This window comes from Rhinoderma darwinii, unplaced genomic scaffold (genome assembly GCF_050947455.1).
Source record: "Rhinoderma darwinii isolate aRhiDar2 unplaced genomic scaffold, aRhiDar2.hap1 Scaffold_100, whole genome shotgun sequence".
Classification (NCBI taxonomy): domain Eukaryota; kingdom Metazoa; phylum Chordata; class Amphibia; order Anura; family Rhinodermatidae; genus Rhinoderma; species Rhinoderma darwinii.
Window position 1 is genome coordinate 457,480 of NW_027461881.1, and position 19,001 is coordinate 476,480.

Genomic DNA, 19,001 nt, shown 5'->3' on the forward strand with positions numbered 1-19,001 from the left:
CTGATCACAGTGTAATTATATTATATATCAGTGATGTCAGTAACAGGGGGCGGGGCTGTGACAACCTCTCACACATGATACACAGGCTGGTTGTCAGTAGTAATAGATGAATAGCTGTTACTGTATATAAGATGTGTGGATCTCATGTCTGATCACAGTGTAATTATATTATATATCAGTGATGTCAGTAACACGGGGCGGGGCTGTGACAACCTCTCACACATGATATACAGGCTGGTTGTCAGCAGTAATAGATGAATAGCTGTTACTGTATATAAGATGTGTGGATCTCATGTCTGATCACAGTGTAATTATATTATATATCAGTGATGTCAGTAACAGGGGGCGGGGCTGTGACAACCTCTCACACATGATACACAGGCTGGTTGTCAGTAGTAATAGATGAATAGCTGTTACTGTATATAAGATGTGTGGATCTCATGTCTGATCACAGTGTAATTATATTATATATCAGTGATGTCAGTAACACGGGGCGGGGCTGTGACAACCTCTCACACATGATATACAGGCTGGTTGTCAGTAGTAATAGATGAATAGCTGTTACTGTATATAAGATGTGTGGATCTCATGTCTGATCAGAGTGTAATTATATTATATATCAGTGATGTCAGTAACAGGGGGCGGTGCTGTGACAACCTCTCACACATGATATACAGGCTGGTTGTCAGTAGTAATAGATGAATAGCTGTTACTGTATATAAGATGTGTGGATCTCATGTCTGATCACAGTGTAATTATATTATATATCAGTGATGTCAGTAACAGGGGGCGGGGCTGTGACAACCTCTCACACATGATATACAGGCTGGTTTTCAGTAGTGATAGATGAATAGCTGTTACTGTATATAAGATGTGTGGATCTCATGTCTGATCACAGTGTAATTATATTATATATCAGTGATGTCAGTAACAGGGGGCGGGGCTGTGACAACCTCTCACACATGATATACAGGCTGGTTGTCAGTAGTAATAGATGAATAGCTGTTACTGTATATAAGATGTGTGGATCTCATGTCTGATCACATGTAATTATATATCAGTGATGTCATCAGTAACAGGGTGCGGGGCTGTGACAACCTCTCTCACATGATATACAGGCTGGTTGTCAGTAGTAATAGATGAATAGCTGTTACTGTATATAAGATGTGTGGATCTCATGTCTGATCACAATGTAATTATATTATATATCAGTGATGTCAGTAACAGGGGGCGGGGCTGTGACAACCTCTCACACATGATATACAGGCTGGTTGTCAGTAGTAATAGATGAATAGCTGTTACTGTATATAAGATGTGTGGATCTCATGTCTGATCACAGTGTAATTATATTATATATCAGTGATGTCAGTAACAGGGGGCGGAGCTATGACAACCTCTCACACATGATATACAGGCTGGTTGTCAGTAGTAATAGATGAATAGCTGTTACTGTATATAAGATGTGTGGATCTCATGTCTGATCACAGTGTAATTATATTATATATCAGTGATGTCAGTGACAGGGGCGGGGCTGTGACAACCTCTCACACATGATATACAGGCTGGTTGTCAGTAGTAATAGATGAATAGCTGTTACTGTATATAAGATGTGTGGATCTCATGTCTGATCAGAGTGTAATTATATTATATATCAGTGATGTCAGTAACAGGGGGCGGTGCTGTGACAACCTCTCACACATGATATACAGGCTGGTTGTCAGTAGTAATAGATGAATAGCTGTTACTGTATATAAGATGTGTGGATCTCATGTCTGATCACAGTGTAATTATATTATATATCAGTGATGTCAGTAACAGGGGGCGGGGCTGTGACAACCTCTCACACATGATATACAGGCTGGTTGTCAGTAGTAATAGATGAATAGCTGTTACTGTATATAAGATGTGTGGATCTCATGTCTGATCACAGTGTAATTATATTATATATCAGTGATGTCAGTAACAGGGGGCGGAGCTGTGACAACCTCTCACACATGATATACAGGCTGGTTGTCAGTAGTAATAGATGAATAGCTGTTACTGTATATAAGATGTGTGGATCTCATGTCTGATCACAATGTAATTATATTATATATCAGTGATGTCAGTAACAGGGGGCGGGGCTGTGACAACCTCTCACACATGATATACAGGCAGGTTGTCAGTAGTAATAGATGAATAGCTGTCACTGTATATAAGATGTGTGGATCTCATGTCTGATCACAATGTAATTATATTATATATCAGTGATGTCAGTAACAGGGGGCGGGGCTGTGACAACCTCTCACACATGATATACAGGCTGGTTGTCAGTAGTAATAGATGAATAGCTGTTACTGTATATAAGATGTGTGGATCTCATGTCTGATCACATGTAATTATATATCAGTGATGTCATCAGTAACAGGGTGCGGGGCTGTGACAACCTCTCTCACATGATATACAGGCTGGTTGTCAGTAGTAATAGATGAATAGCTGTTACTGTATATAAGATGTGTGGATCTCATGTCTGATCACAATGTAATTATATTATATATCAGTGATGTCAGTAACAGGGGGCGGGGCTGTGACAACCTCTCACACATGATATACAGGCTGGTTGTCAGTAGTAATAGATGAATAGCTGTTACTGTATATAAGATGTGTGGATCTCATGTCTGATCACATGTAATTATATTATATATCAGTGATGTCAGTAACAGGGGGCGGGGCTGTGACAACCTCTCACACATGATATACAGGCTGGTTGTCAGTAGTAATAGATGAATAGCTGTTACTGTATATAAGATGTGTGGATCTCATGTCTGATCAGAGTGTAATTATATTATATATCAGTGATGTCAGTAACAGGGGGCGGGGCTGTGACAACCTCTCACACATGGTATACAGGCTGGTTGTCAGTAGTAATAGATGAATAGCTGTTACTGTATATAAGATGTGTGGATCTTATGTCTGATCACAGTGTAATTATATTATATATCAGTGATGTCAGTAACAGGGGGCGGGGCTGTGACAACCTCTCACACATGATATACAGGCTGGTTGTCAGTAGTAATAGATGAATAGCTGTTACTGTATATAAGATGTGTGGATCTCATGTCTGATCACAGTGTAATTATATTATATATCAGTGATGTCAGTAACAGGGGGCGGGGCTGTGACAACCTCTCACACATGATATACAGGCTGGTTGTCAGTAGTAATAGATAAGATCTTACATGGAGGGGTGTAGGTTTCAGACTCTTCTTATTACACTTTCTTTATAGTTGTGGCGAATATGACGGTTGCGGTGCGACTTTTGGACGTGTCTTGAAGTTCTGGACGTCTTCTCCTGGCTACAGATTGTCTTGTGTGAATGAGGAGCTTAGGATTTCTAAATGCTGCATGTGCATTGCAAGTTGTAGTATTCGGCATGTCGTATGTGGATCTGGTCAGGGATGTAGACAGAAATTCTAAGGCCTCAAAGCAAAACTCGAATTGTGCCCGTACAGCAGGTGAGCAAATCTGTGCACCCATTATAAGGGCAGGACAAAATCTCTTGGTGCACGGGATTCATGATGACCCCCACAACTTTGACTTCTGAACAGCTCATCGCATGCACACTTGTCTCTGCTGAACACACCACGTCACATGCACACTTGTCTCTGCTGAACACACCACGTCACATGCACACTTGGCTCTGCTGTACACACCACGTCACATGCACACTTGGCTCTGCTGTACACACCACGTCACATGCACACTTGGCTCTGCTGTACACACCACCTCACATGCACACTTGGCTCTGCTGAACACACCACGTCACATGCACACTTGTCTCTGCTGAACACACCACGTCACATGCACACTTGTCTCTGCTGAACACACCACATCACATGCACACTTGTCTCTGCTGAACACACCACATCACATGCACACTTGTCTCTGCTGTACACACCACGTCGCATGCACACTTTGCTCTGCTGTACACACCACGTCACATGCACACTTGGCTCTGCAGAGCATTCATGACATGTCTATGTGTCTAATGTTCCTGTATGTTGTGTGTTTTATGTACATTAAAGAGCAAGAGCTTTTTTTTAACCCATAAACTGCCCCCTCTCACTGGAGCCCTAGACGGCTGCCTACTCTGCCTACTCTGCCTTTACCTGTGTAGTTGACTTCCTATGGACTGATTATTATTTTTGGGCCCCTCGGTATCAGAATTTCCTTGTTACACAACATATTCAGGATTTTGATGGATCCTGTCCCTGCAGAGACCCCCTGGGACCCTCTCTCTCCCTCACTAGGTTATTGAATAGACCGGTAGATTCTCTGTGTACAATCTCCGGAGACTTTACATTGTCAGTAATTAATGAGAAGAAATCCACGAGGAGCCCTGAGAATATATAATACATAGAGCAGCGGCGCAGCACCCACAACACTGGTGGCCGGAGCCTCGTACAGGAAGGTAAGTGACCGGGAACAGAGAAATCTAGTCACAACCCGTATATGAATGATCGGAGACTGGGGAGAGAGGAGGCGCATAGCGGACAATGCAAATCAACTTTTTAATATACTTTTTGTTCAAATGCCAAGATCTCTGCTTGCTGTCCGTGAATGATAACATTCTTTTTAGACCCAGAAGCTGAAAACTCATCTTGACATTATACTTCTCACAGCTGAAGGGCTTGTTACAATGTATCTGTGTAGACATTCCTCTGTGAACTTAAAGGGTTTGTCCACTACAGAACAGGTCATCAGTATATCATCAGTGCAAGTCCGACACCCAGACCCCGCACCGATCAGCCGCTCCAGTGGCCTGCGGGCACCGGACGTTATTGTCCATTATTGGATGTACGGAGCCGGAAGAAGTTGGCTCCGTACATAGCACAGCGGCCGTGGCCGGGCGCACCTGCTTCTGGCATGTACGTCCGGTACCAGGTGGCAGCCGGAGCGGGATAACGGTGCGGGATCTGGGCGTCGGACCCTTACAGATCATGTACGGATGACCTATCTGGTGGACAGGTCATCAGTGGTCCGGTAGTGGACATCCCCTTTATTAACACAGCAGCACATACAGTATCTCTCCCCCTCCCAGTTTTGGGACTGATAAATAGCTCTTACCTGCACTGATACATTGTAACAAACCCATGAACTCTTTGTGCTTCTCCTACAAGTAATGGAAGGGGAATAAAGAAGCAGACAGCCCTTGGGATGGGAATCTGGAGGGGAGCCTATAGATCCATGTCTGCCCCTATAGACAACATAACATCCGACAAGACAGGAGACCCATCATCCACCTCTGACCATGAGATCTCTGTCTGGAAGATTGCGGCACAATCAGGTGGGAGCCTCATGTCTATGGGTAGTGATGGGTTTAGTTTCCATGACACTGGTCATGGTTGTTATATTGGGGTGACATGACTCATGTTTTTGGGTGGCATGTGATAACCCTGAGGACGGAGATTCTAGGGGATATAGACCAGTAATCCGTTTCTTTTTACAGTTGCTATAGTTTCCGATGAGACGAGATAAGCGGCTCTGAAGTTGTCTATGCTTCTCTCTTCCACTTTCATAATAAGCGTGGATGAGTTATCCGAGCATCGTGTCTGGAAAGGTCTGAAGGTCAGAAGAACGAAAAGAAAAGCAAAAGGCACGGCGCCACATGGTGCAGGTCAATACAATAACGGGAGAGCTATAACCCTGATCAGTTATGCTCACCTGGTGAATATGTAATATAGGCAGAAAATAATCGAACCACTTCGTGCTGCTGCCAGGATCCCAAGCCGGAAAACCAGACTGGTTACCGCTAGTAATACATGTGGGCAAAAGAAGACAAAAGGGAGGATCCTATAGGGCGCTGCTGCTGCGTGGTTGTTGGAAGGTATTCACGGATAATGGAAGCGAAGGTGTATAAATAAAATTTATTAAGTAATGCAGGCTACGCGTTTCGACACTGTACCAGCGTCTTCCTCAGGCCATAAAATATATGCATACATGGAGGTTTATTTATATGCTAAAAGGGGTCGGACAAACAGGAAGGGAATAAAGGTCATGCAGGGGAAAGGTCAAAGGTGAAAATGACGTCATCGGTAGTACAGGTATCGGGGGATTGAAACAAAGTTATTTAGCAAAAAATAATAATAATAATAATGACTAACTTAACCTAAGAGAAATAAGATTGAAATGGTATAAATGTTAGTACCCTGAATAATTTCAGAAAAAATGACATTCATAATTTTTGGCATACATGTAACTACGATTCCAATTAATTGCAGTCCGTATAGAGCATCTTAAAACAACATTTAAAAATTCATTAAAACAAATTCATTTATAAGTACATTTAGAGATATATAACTCATGGAAATAAAAAATGATCATGATCAATAGAAACTGTATAGTTGAACGCATAAAATGACATGAATAAATATATAAAGAGATTTGTCAAATATTTGATGAATGATTAATGAACAGAAAAATAAATAAATTGTCGGGCATGGATTTACTTAGTTAATGTATTGGTCGGAATAATATGAAATTCTTTTTTAGTATATATATATATGAAAACTGAAATTGTTCAAACACAAAGGACAGGTGAACGTGCACGCAACATGTGACTGACAGTCAAAAGCCCCCAGTGTGCGTTTTCATAACTGATACAGCAATACGGGGTGAATGTGCGGGCATTCACCAATACTCAAAAAGACGGGTTATCCCATAAAAATATATAAATATAAGAATTAGAAGTGTTAAAATACTATACAGTTTCTATTGATCATGATCATTTTTTATTTCCATGAGTTATATATCTCTAAATGTACTTATAAATGAATTTGTTTTAATGAATTTTTAAATGTTGTTTTAAGATGCTCTATACGGACTGCAATTAATTGGAATCGTAGTTACATGTATGCCAAAAATTATGAATGTCATTTTTTCTGAAATTATTCAGGGTACTAACATTTATACCATTTCAATCTTATTTCTCTTAGGTTAAGTTAGTCATTATTATTATTATTATTTTTTGCTAAATAACTTTGTTTCAATCCCCCGATACCTGTACTACCGATGACGTCATTTTCACCTTTGACCTTTCCCCTGCATGACCTTTATTCCCTTCTTGTTTGTCCGACCCCTTTTAGCATATAAATAAACCTCCATGTATGCATATATTTTATGGCCTGAGGAAGACGCTGGTACAGTGTCGAAACGTGTAGCCTGCATTACTTAATAAATTTTATTTATACACCTTCGCTTCCATTATCCGTGAATACCTTCCAACAACCACGCAGCAGCAGCGCCCTATAGGATCCTCCCTTTTGTCTTCTTTTGCCCACATGAAGGTCAGAAGCTCCTCCGTCATATGTGACTGGTTCTTATTAGACCGGGGATCTGCCTTACGGTCTCTAATTTCTGGAAAATATCTCTAGTTCCGCCACGCCGGTGTAATTAATGCGGCTATGCCCTCTCAGTACTATTAATGCTGCTGTCCACCTCCAAGACAGGAGACAATGGACCCCCAGTCTGACAGTCGATGGAGGCCCCAACCAAACTCTTGCCAATAATACTGGTATGCCGTGTCCAATGGATATGCCATAAATGTCTGAGGCTGGATACCCCTTTAATACCTCATAGGGGCAAGTTAGGACTTATTCACAATAAAACTGTGATGTCTGGAGACATTCTGGGTGTCTGCCACGTACGCCCTAGACCTGTGGCACCTACCTCTTAGGGTAAGGGTACCGCAAGTTGAGAACCACCTCAGTTTTAACACCGACCACCTAGTGATTCCCAATAAAATATCTTGTTATAACTTTTTAGGGAGATTACTGACATCCACCAAGACTTAATGTCTTCTCCTTGGGCCCTCGAGACGCCTCATGTCTATCACCAGATGGCACCAGGACCTGACAATCATCCCTGAGTGAAGATCGATCCCCATAACAATGGTCACCAACGAGGATGGATGACCTGCACACCTCTGAATGACGTGGGGAAACATCGAGCCTCCATGGGAATTGGTCTCCACTAAGGTCATAGCGCAGATAACCTGGTAATGACTAACGGGAAATCACAACCAACTCCCAAACTCTTCATCTTCTCACATCGACTTTCCTCAGAAGACATCATAAGTAGGTTTCCTATAGACTTGAGGATGAACATGTTAAACCAAAGTCAGTATATTTCCTCTCACACTGAATTTGTCCTCTTTGGGTTTCCAGGGATAATTGCCTACAGGAAATTTTTGGTGATTCCATTCCTCTCTGTGTATCTGACAATCTTGACTGGTAACTCTATCATTATATATCGGATCTGTGTTGAGAGGAGTCTCCAGTCTCCCATGTATATTCTTATCTCAATCCTCTTTACTGTCAACATTTCTTGCACAACTTCCATCATCCCGAAGCTCATCATTGGCTTGTCATTCGATATGAATGAGATCCCTCTCGCCGGTTGCCTCATACAGATGTTCTATATTTATTTCATGGCTATTTTTGAGTCTGGTATTATCCTGTCAATGGCTCTGGACAGGTTTGTGGCCATTTGTCGGCCTCTACGTTACAATGATATCATAACTAAACGGACCCTGGTCTACCTGGCCATCATTGGGGTTGGCCGGGGCATTCTTTTTGTTGCCCCAATGGTCATATTGGCTTCGTGTGTTCAATATTGTAAGTCCAACATCATTCTGAATTTTGTCTGTGAGAACATGGGGCTTCTGAGCCTGGCCTGCGGTGACATCTCCAAACAGCAAATTGTGGGTCTCCTTGTTCGGATCTTCATCACATTTCTAGATTCCAGTCTACTCCTATTCTCCTACTCCATCATCCTCTATACAACCATGAAGATCATATCTGGTAAAGCTCGGCACAAAGCCTTGCACACCTGTGGAACGCACCTGCTGGTGGCCATGCTTATATACACGTGTGCTCTGGTATCCTCCATCGTGTACAGAATGCATTCACTTATCTCCTATGATGTCCAGAATCTGTTTAATGCAATATATCTGATGATCCCGGCCATGTTGAACCCCTTTATCTATGGATTAGGAGTCAGAGAGATCAGATACTCCTTGAGTAGATCCTGGAAGAGAAGGAGTTGCGTTCTCTTCTCCTCGATGCACGTTCACATTAATAAGACATTTGTTCTTCGATTAACTGCAGAAGAAAAGTGAACTCTTACCTAAGTGTGTAAGGTCAAGGACCACAAATGGTTGGATGATGTCATTGGATCCTACACCAGATGTTAATGTAAATTTAAGGGTAAACTAGTACTGTTATTTAGAAGGAACTCGTACTGGTTGTAGACAATGAATTTTAGTTGGAGGGCCACAGCCCAACTGATGTCTCCTGAGGTCTCCTGAGGTCCATCTGTCCACTCTGAACTTATTACTCCTTCCATCCCCCACCCCATTCCTTGTAAGAGAGAAGGGTGGTGTGACCCTCTTCTCATGTCTCAGTGCAAGTTCACAGAACCCAAAGCAATGGGGACTAGCCTAAACTTGGCCCCATTTTCTCATGAGCTCCATAGCAGTGCTCCCCACACATAGTAATGCCTCCATAGTGCTCCACACACAGTATAATGCCCCATAGTGCCCCACACGGTATAATGCCCCCATAGTGCCCCATAGACATTATAATGCCCCACACAGTATAATGACCCAATAGAACACCCACACAGTATAATGCCCCATAGTGCCCCACACAGAGTATAATGCCTGCATAGTGCCCCCACACAGTATAATGCCCAATACTGCCCCACACACTGTATAATGCCCCATAGTGCCCCCACACAGTATAGTGCCCCACACATAATATAATACCCCCATAGTGCCCCACACACACACACAGTATAATGCCCCCATAGAGCCTCTCCACACAGTATAATGCCCCCATAGTGCCCCACACACAGCATAATGCCCCATAGTGCCCCACACACAGTATATTACCCCCATAATGCCCTGCACACCGTATATTGTCCCCATAGTGTCCTGCACACAGTATATTGCCCCCATAGTGCCCCACACAGTATAATGCCCCATATTGCTGCACACAGTATAATGCCCCATAACTGCCTCCACACAGTATAATGTCCCCATAACTGCCTCCACACAGTATAATGCCCCATAGCTGCCACCACACAGTATAATGCCCCATATTGCTGCACACAGTATAATGTCCTCATAGCTGCCTCCACACAGTATAATGCCCCCATAGTGCCCCACACACAGTATATTACCCCCATAATGCCCTGCACACCGTATATTGTCCCCATAGTGTCCTGCACACAGTATATTGCCCCCATAGTGCCCCACACAGTATAATGCCCCCATAACTGCCCCCACACAGTATAATGCCCCATAACTGCCTCCACACAGTATAATGTCCCCATAACTGCCTCCACACAGTATAATGCCCCATAGCTGCCACCACACAGTATAATGCCCCATATTGCTGCACACAGTATAATGCCCCATATTGCTGCACACAGTATAATGCCCCCATAGCGCCCCACACAGTATATTTCCCCCATAGTGCCCCACACAGTATAATGCCCCCATAGTGCCTCCCACACAGTATAATGCCCCCATAGTGCCCCACACAGTATAATGTCCACATAGTGCCCCACACAGTATAATACCCCCATAGTTTCCTGAAGACCCAGATACAGTTGAAATCGGACATGCGGCAGACTTCTTGGGGCAGTGGGACATCGCCCAGTTGGTACTCATGTGTGAGTATGGATTTCCTCTCAGGTTATGCAGTAATAATGTTTTCTCCTGGGAATTGATATGTAGATTTCATGAAATAAAAAGTTATAACAATTTATAGAAGTTTGTGCATTCATTAGAAATCTCAGGAGGCAGCGTCTGTTATAACCTCATGTGGGCTGAAAAGCAGGAGATATCAACAATCCAGTCATTACTCCAGGTAGTCAGACAAGACGTAGTCCCAGATTTCATCAGAAAGTCCTTCACTCATCACACCCAAGTCACACAACATCGGGGGACACTCAAAGAAAGGGGACATGTCCCCCGAAACACCCGCACCCATATTATTAAATCAGGCGGGCTGCCCAGCACCTTCTCCGTGCACCACACACAGTCCAGACATCCTGGGATATGTATTATTGTTGTAGGATGCAGCCTGGCCTTGTTGGGGGAGAATGGGGGTCATCACTGTGGGGTGTACTGAGAAGATGAGCGTCACCCATAGGCTGCTGCCAGCATGGTGCACTACAAGGTAACCATGTGACTGGCACCGTATAGGAGCGGCATCTGTGTGCAATTCTAATACTAAGTATCGCCGCCTGGTGGTGGGAGTTCATCAATTTGTTGCACCTGTGCATTATGAACTGCCCTTGTATCAGTAAGACTGTGTTCACACTTCGTTATTGCCTTAGGTTCAGTGTATGCACCAAGAAAACTCCCAGCACATCCACCGAGCACATCCATTGAAGCCTATTCAGCCGGCGTATGCCAAAAGAGAAGACTTCAGGAAATAACACAGTGCGACCTCGTTCTTCGGTGATATGAGGTGCGGAGGTCAGCAGTGTATCTGGCTGGTACCACCATGTAATGTATAATAGACATGAGGATTTCTCTAAACTTCCTCTTGATGTCTCGGAGATATTAATCCATGCAGTAATTTGGAGCGGACACATGACCTCAGCCGAGGTCAGAAATCCAGCTGCTTTCCCAGGAGATATTGGGAGCTCATCCAATACTTCATAGCTCTGCTGATCTTCTGTGTGACCCCACTATGTCATAGCTCTACTGATCTTCTGTGTGACCCCACGCTGTCATAGCTCTGCTGATCCTCTGTGTGACCCCACGCTGTCATAGCTCTGCTGATCTTCTATGTGACCCCACGCTGTTATAGCTCTGCTGATCTTCTATGTGACCCCCACGCTGTCATAGCTCTGCTGATCTTCTGTGTGACCCCACGCTGTCATAGCTCTGCTGATCTTCTATGTGACCCCACTATGTCATAGCTCTGCTGATCTTCTGTGTGACCCCACGCTGTCATAGCTCTGCTGATCTTCTATGTGACCCCACGCTGTCATAGCTCTGCTGATCTTCTGTGTGACCCCACTATGTCATAGCTCTGCTGATCTTCTGTGTGACCCCACGCTGTCATAGCTCTGCTGATCTTCTGTGTGACCCCATGCTGTCATAGCTCTGCTGATCTTCTGTGTGACCCCACGCTGTCATAGCTCTGCTGATCTTCTGTGTGACCCCACGCTGTCATAGCTCTGCTGATCTTCTGTGTGACCCCACTATGTCATAGCTCTGCTGATCTTCTGTGTGACCCCACGCTGTCATAGCTCTGCTGATCTTCTGTGTGACCCCACTATGTCATAGCTCTGCTGATCTTCTGTGTGACCCCACGCTGTCATAGCTCTGCTGATCTTTTATGTGAGCCCCCACTCTGTCATAGCTCTGCTGATCTTCTGTGTGACCACACGCTGTCATAGCTCTGCTGATCTCCTGTTACCCCACGCTGTCATAGCTCTGCTGATCTTCTGTGTGACCCCCACGCTGTTATAGCTCTGCTGATCTTCTGTGTGACCCCACGCTGTCATAGCTCTGCTGATCTTCTGTGTGACTCCACGCTGTCATAGCTCTGCTGATCTTCTGTGTGACCCCCACGCTGTCATAGCTCTGCTGATTTTCTGTGTGACCCCACGCTGTCATAGCTCTGCTGATCTTCTGTGTGACCCCACTATGTCATAGCTCTGCTGATCTTCTGTGTGACCCCACGCTGTCATAGCTCTGCTGATCTTCTATGTCACCCCCCACTCTGTCATAGCTCTGCTGATCTTCTGTGTGACCACACGCTGTCATAGCTCTGCTGATCTTCTGTTACCCCACGCTGTCATAGCTCTGCTGATCTTCTGTGTGACCCCACGCTGTCATAGCTCTGCTGACCTTCTGTGACTCCACGCTGTCATAGCTCTGCTGATCTTCTGTGTGACCCCCACGCTGTCATAGCTCTGCTGATCTTCTATGTGACCCCACGCTGTCATAGCTCTGCTGATCTTCTGTGTGACCCCACGCTGTCATAGCTCTGCTGATCTTCTGTGTGACCCCACTATGTCATAGCTGTGCTGATCTTCTGTGTGACTCAGACGCTGTCATAGCTCTGCTGATCTTCTATGTGACCCCACGCTGTCATAGCTCTGCTGATCTTCTGTGTGACCCCACACTGTCATAGCTCTGCTGATCTTCTGTGTGACCCCACGCTGTCATAGCTCTGCTGATCTTCTGTGTGACCCCACGCTGTCATAGCTCTGCTGATCTTCTGTGTGACCCCACTATGTCATAGCTCTGCTGATCTTCTGTGTGACTCCGACGCTGTCATAGCTCTGCTGATCTTCTGTGTGACCCCACGCTGTCATAGCTCTGCTGATATTCTATGTGACCCCCCACTCTGTCATAGCCCTGCTGATCTTCTGTGTGACCACACGCTGTCATAGCTCTGCTGATCTTCTGTTACCCCACGCTGTCATAGCTCTGCTGATCTTCTGTGTGACCCCACTATGTCATAGCTCTGCTGATCTTCTGTGTGACCCCACGCTGTCATAGCTCTGCTGACCTTCTGTGACTCCACGCTCTCATAGCTCTGCTGATCTTCTGTGTGACCCCCACGCTGTCATAGCTCTGCTGATCTTCTATGTGACCCCACGCTGTCATAGCTCCGCTGATCTTCTGTGTGACCCCACGCTGTCATAGCTCTGCTGATCTTCTGTGTGACCCCACTATGTCATAGCTGTGCTGATCTTCTGTGTGACTCCGACGCTGTCATAGCTCTGCTGATCTTCTATGTGACCCCACGCTGTCATAGCTCTGCTGATCTTCTGTTTGACCCCACGCTGTCATAGCTCTGCTGATCTTCTGTGTGACCCCACTATGTCATAGCTGTGCTGATCTTCTGTGTGACTCCGACGCTGTCATAGCTCTGCTGATCTTCTATGTGACCCCACGCTGTCATAGCTCTGCTGATCTTCTGTGTGACCCACGCTGTCATAGCTCTGCTGATCTTCTGTGTGACCCCACTATGTCATAGCTCTGCTGATCTTCTGTGTGACTCCGACGCTGTCATAGCTCTGCTGATCTTCTATGTGACCCCCCACTCTGTCATAGCTCTGCTGATCTTCTGTGTGACCACACGCTGTCATAGCTCTGCTGATCTTCTGTTACCCCACGCTGTCATAGCTCTGCTGATCTTCTGTGTGACCCCACTATGTCATAGCTCTGCTGATCTTCTGGGTGACCCCACGCTGTCATAGCTCTGCTGACCTTCTGTGACTCCACGCTGTCATAGCTCTGCTGATCTTCTGTGTGACCCCCACGCTGTCATAGCTCTGCTGATCTTCTGTGTGACCCCACGCTGTCATAGCTCTGCTGATCTGCTGTGTGACCCCACACTGTCATAGCTCTGCTGATCTTCTGTGTGACCCCACGCTGTCATAGCTGTGCTGATCTTCTGTGACCCCACGCTGTCATAGCTCTGCTGATCTTCTGTGTGACACCACGCTGTCATAGCTCTGCTGATCTTCTGTGTGACCCCACACTTTCATAGCTCTGCTGATCTTCTGTGTGACCCCACGCTGTCATAGCTCTGCTGCTCTTCTGTGACCCCACGCTGTCATAGCTCTGCTGATCTTCTGGCACTATCCACAGAGGGCACTAAATTTATGGGGGTACAAACTTGGCGACTAACGTGGGGGCACAAAGTGAAGTTTTCTGCCATTTTACTGTCTATGTCGCCCTAGGGCCCACATAAACCTGGAGCCGGCCCTGACTACAGTAACAGCTATTCATCTATTACTACTGACAACCAGCCTGTATATCATGTGTGAGAGGTTGTCACAGCCCCGCCCCGTTACTGACATCACTGATAAATAATATAATTACACTGTGATCAGACATGAGATCCACACATCTTATATACAGTAACAGCTATTCATCTATTACTACTGACAACCAGCCTGTATATCATGTGTGAGAGGTTGTCACAGCCCCGCCCCCTGTTACTGACATCACTGATATATAATATAATTACACTGTGATCAGACATGAGATCCACACATCTTATATACAGTAACAGCTATTCATCTATTATACTGACAACCAGGCTGTATATCATGTGTGAGAGGTTGTCACAGCCCCGCCCCCTGTTACTGACATCACTGATATATAATATAATTACATTGTGATCAGACATGAGATCCACACATCTTATATACAGTAACAGCTATTCATCTATTACTACTGACAACCAGCCTGTATACCATGTGTGAGAGGTTGTCACAGCCCCGCCCCCTGTTACTGACATCACTGATATATAATATAATTACATGTGATCAGACATGAGATCCACACATCTTATATACAGTAACAGCTATTCATCTATTACTACTGACAACCAGCCTGTATATCATGTGTGAGAGGTTGTCACAGCCCCGCCCCTGACATCACTGATATATAATATAATTACATTGTGATCAGACATGAGATCCACACATCTTATATACAGTAACAGCTATTCATCTATTACTACTGACAACCAGCCTGTATATCATGTGTGAGAGGTTGTCACAGCTCCGCCCCCTGTTACTGACATCACTGATATAGAATATAATTACAGTGTGATCAGACATGAGATCCACACATCTTATATACAGTAACAGCTATTCATCTATTACTACTGACAACCAGCCTGTATATCATGTGTGAGAGGTTGTCACAGCCCCGCCCCCTGTTACTGACATCACTGATATATAATATAATTACATTGTGATCAGACATGAGATCCACATCTTATATACAGTAACAGCTATTCATCTATTACTACTGACAACCAGCCTGTATATCATGTGTGAGAGGTTGTCACAGCTCCGCCCCCTGTTACTGACATCACTGATATATAATATAATTACATTGTGATCAGACATGAGATCCACACATCTTATATACAGTAACAGCTATTCATCTATTACTACTGACAACCAGCCTGTATATCATGTGTGAGAGGTTGTCACAGCCCCGCCCCCTGTTACTGACATCACTGATATATAATATAATTACACTGTGATCAGACATGAGATCCACACATCTTATATACAGTCACAGCTATTCATCTATTACTACTGACAACCAGCCTGTATATCATGTGTGAGAGGTTGTCACAGCCCCGCCCCCTGTTACTGACATTACTGATATATAATATAATTACATGTGATCAGACATGAGATCCACACATCTTATATACAGTCACAGCTATTCATCTATTATACTGACAACCAGCCTGTATATCATGTGTGGGAGGTTGTCACAGCCCCGCCCCCTGTTACTGACATCACTGATATATAATATAATTACATGTGATCAGACATGAGATCCACACATCTTATATACAGTAACAGCTATTCATCTATTATACTGACAACCAGGCTGTATATCATGTGTGAGAGGTTGTCACAGCCCCGCCCCCTGTTACTGACATCACTGATATATAATATAATTACATTGTGATCAGACATGAGATCCACACATCTTATATACAGTAACAGCTATTCATCTATTACTACTGACAACCAGCCTGTATACCATGTGTGAGAGGTTGTCACAGCCCCGCCCCCTGTTACTGACATCACTGATATATAATATAATTACATGTGATCAGACATGAGATCCACACATCTTATATACAGTAACAGCTATTCATCTATTACTACTGACAACCAGCCTGTATATCATGTGTGAGAGGTTGTCACAGCCCCGCCCCTGACATCACTGATATATAATATAATTACATTGTGATCAGACATGAGATCCACACATCTTATATACAGTAACAGCTATTCATCTATTACTACTGACAACCAGCCTGTATATCATGTGTGAGAGGTTGTCACAGCTCCGCCCCCTGTTACTGACATCACTGATATAGAATATAATTACAGTGTGATCAGACATGAGATCCACACATCTTATATACAGTAACAGCTATTCATCTATTACTACTGACAACCAGCCTGTATATCATGTGTGAGAGGTTGTCACAGCCCCGCCCCCTGTTACTGACATCACTGATATATAATATAATTACATTGTGATCAGACATGAGATCCACATCTTATATACAGTAACAGCTATTCATCTATTACTACTGACAACCAGCCTGTATATCATGTGTGAGAGGTTGTCACAGCTCCGCCCCCTGTTACTGACATCACTGATATATAATATAATTACATTGTGATCAGACATGAGATCCACACATCTTATATACAGTAACAGCTATTCATCTATTACTACTGACAACCAGCCTGTATATCATGTGTGAGAGGTTGTCACAGCCCCGCCCCCTGTTACTGACATCACTGATATATAATATAATTACACTGTGATCAGACATGAGATCCACACATCTTATATACAGTCACAGCTATTCATCTATTACTACTGACAACCAGCCTGTATATCATGTGTGAGAGGTTGTCACAGCCCCGCCCCCTGTTACTGACATTACTGATATATAATATAATTACATGTGATCAGACATGAGATCCACACATCTTATATACAGTCACAGCTATTCATCTATTATACTGACAACCAGCCTGTATATCATGTGTGGGAGGTTGTCACAGCCCCGCCCCCTGTTACTGACATCACTGATATATAATATAATTACATGTGATCAGACATGAGATCCACACATCTTATATACAGTCACAGCTATTCATCTATTACTACTGACAACCAGCCTGTATATCATGTGTGAGAGGTTGTCACAGCTCCGCCCCCTGTTACTGACATCACTGATATATAATATAATTACATGTGATCAGACATGAGATCCACACATCTTATATACAGTAACAGCTATGCATCTATTACTACTGACAACCAGCCTGTATATCATGTGTGAGAGGTTGTCACAGCTCCGCCCCCTGTTACTGACATCACTGATATATAATATAATTACACTGTGATCAGACATGAGATACACACCACATCTTATATACAGTAACAGCTATTCATCTATTACTACTGACAACCAGCCTGTATATCATGTGTGAGAGGTTGTCACAGCCCCGCCCCCTGTTACTGACATCACTGATATATAATATAATTACATTGTGATCAGACATGAGATCCACACATCTTATATACAGTAACAGCTATTCATCTATTACTACTGACAACCAGCCCGTATATCATGTGTGAGAGGTTGTCACAGCCCCGCCCCCTGTTACTGACATCACTGATATATAATATAATTACATGTGATCAGACATGAGATCCACACATCTTATATACAGTAACAGCTATTCATCTATTACTACTGACAACCGGCCTGTATATCATGTGTGAGAGGTTGTCACAGCCCTGCCCCCTGTTACTGACATCACTGATATATAATATAATTACATTGTGATCAGACATGAGATCCACACATCTTATATACAGTGACAGCTATTCATCTATTACTACTGACAACCAGCCTGTATACCATGTGTGAGAGGTTGTCACAGCCCCGCCCCCTGTTACTGACATCACTGATATATAATTACATTGTGATCAGACATGAGATCCACACATCTTATATACAGTCACAGCTATTCATCTATTACTACTGACAACCAGCCTGTATATCATGTGTGAGAGGTTGTCACAGCCCCGCCCCCTGTTACTGACATCACTGATATATAATATAATTACATTGTGATCAGACATGAGATCCACACATCTTATATACAGTCACAGCTATTCATCTATTACTACTGACAACCAGCCTGTATATCATGTGTGAGAGGTTGTCACAGCTCTGCCCCCTGTTACTGACATCACTGATATATAATATAATTACATGTGATCAGACATGAGATCCACACATCTTATATACAGTAACAGCTATTCATCTATTACTACAGACAACCAGCCTGTATATCATGTGTGAGAGGTTGTCACAGCCCCGCCCCCTGTTACTGACGTCACTGATATA

The 19,001-nt window shown here is 43.9% G+C and overlaps 1 protein-coding gene across 1 annotated transcript; it reads left to right on the forward strand.

The window, feature by feature from the left end:
- The first annotated feature begins 8,038 nt into the window (after positions 1-8,038).
- LOC142698221 (olfactory receptor 52Z1P-like) lies at positions 8,039-9,157 on the forward strand. Its single transcript, XM_075847864.1, has one exon. It carries the CDS (start codon positions 8,039-8,041, stop codon positions 9,155-9,157), a length of 1,119 nt encoding a protein of 372 aa, XP_075703979.1.
- The last annotated feature ends 9,844 nt before the right edge of the window (positions 9,158-19,001 follow it).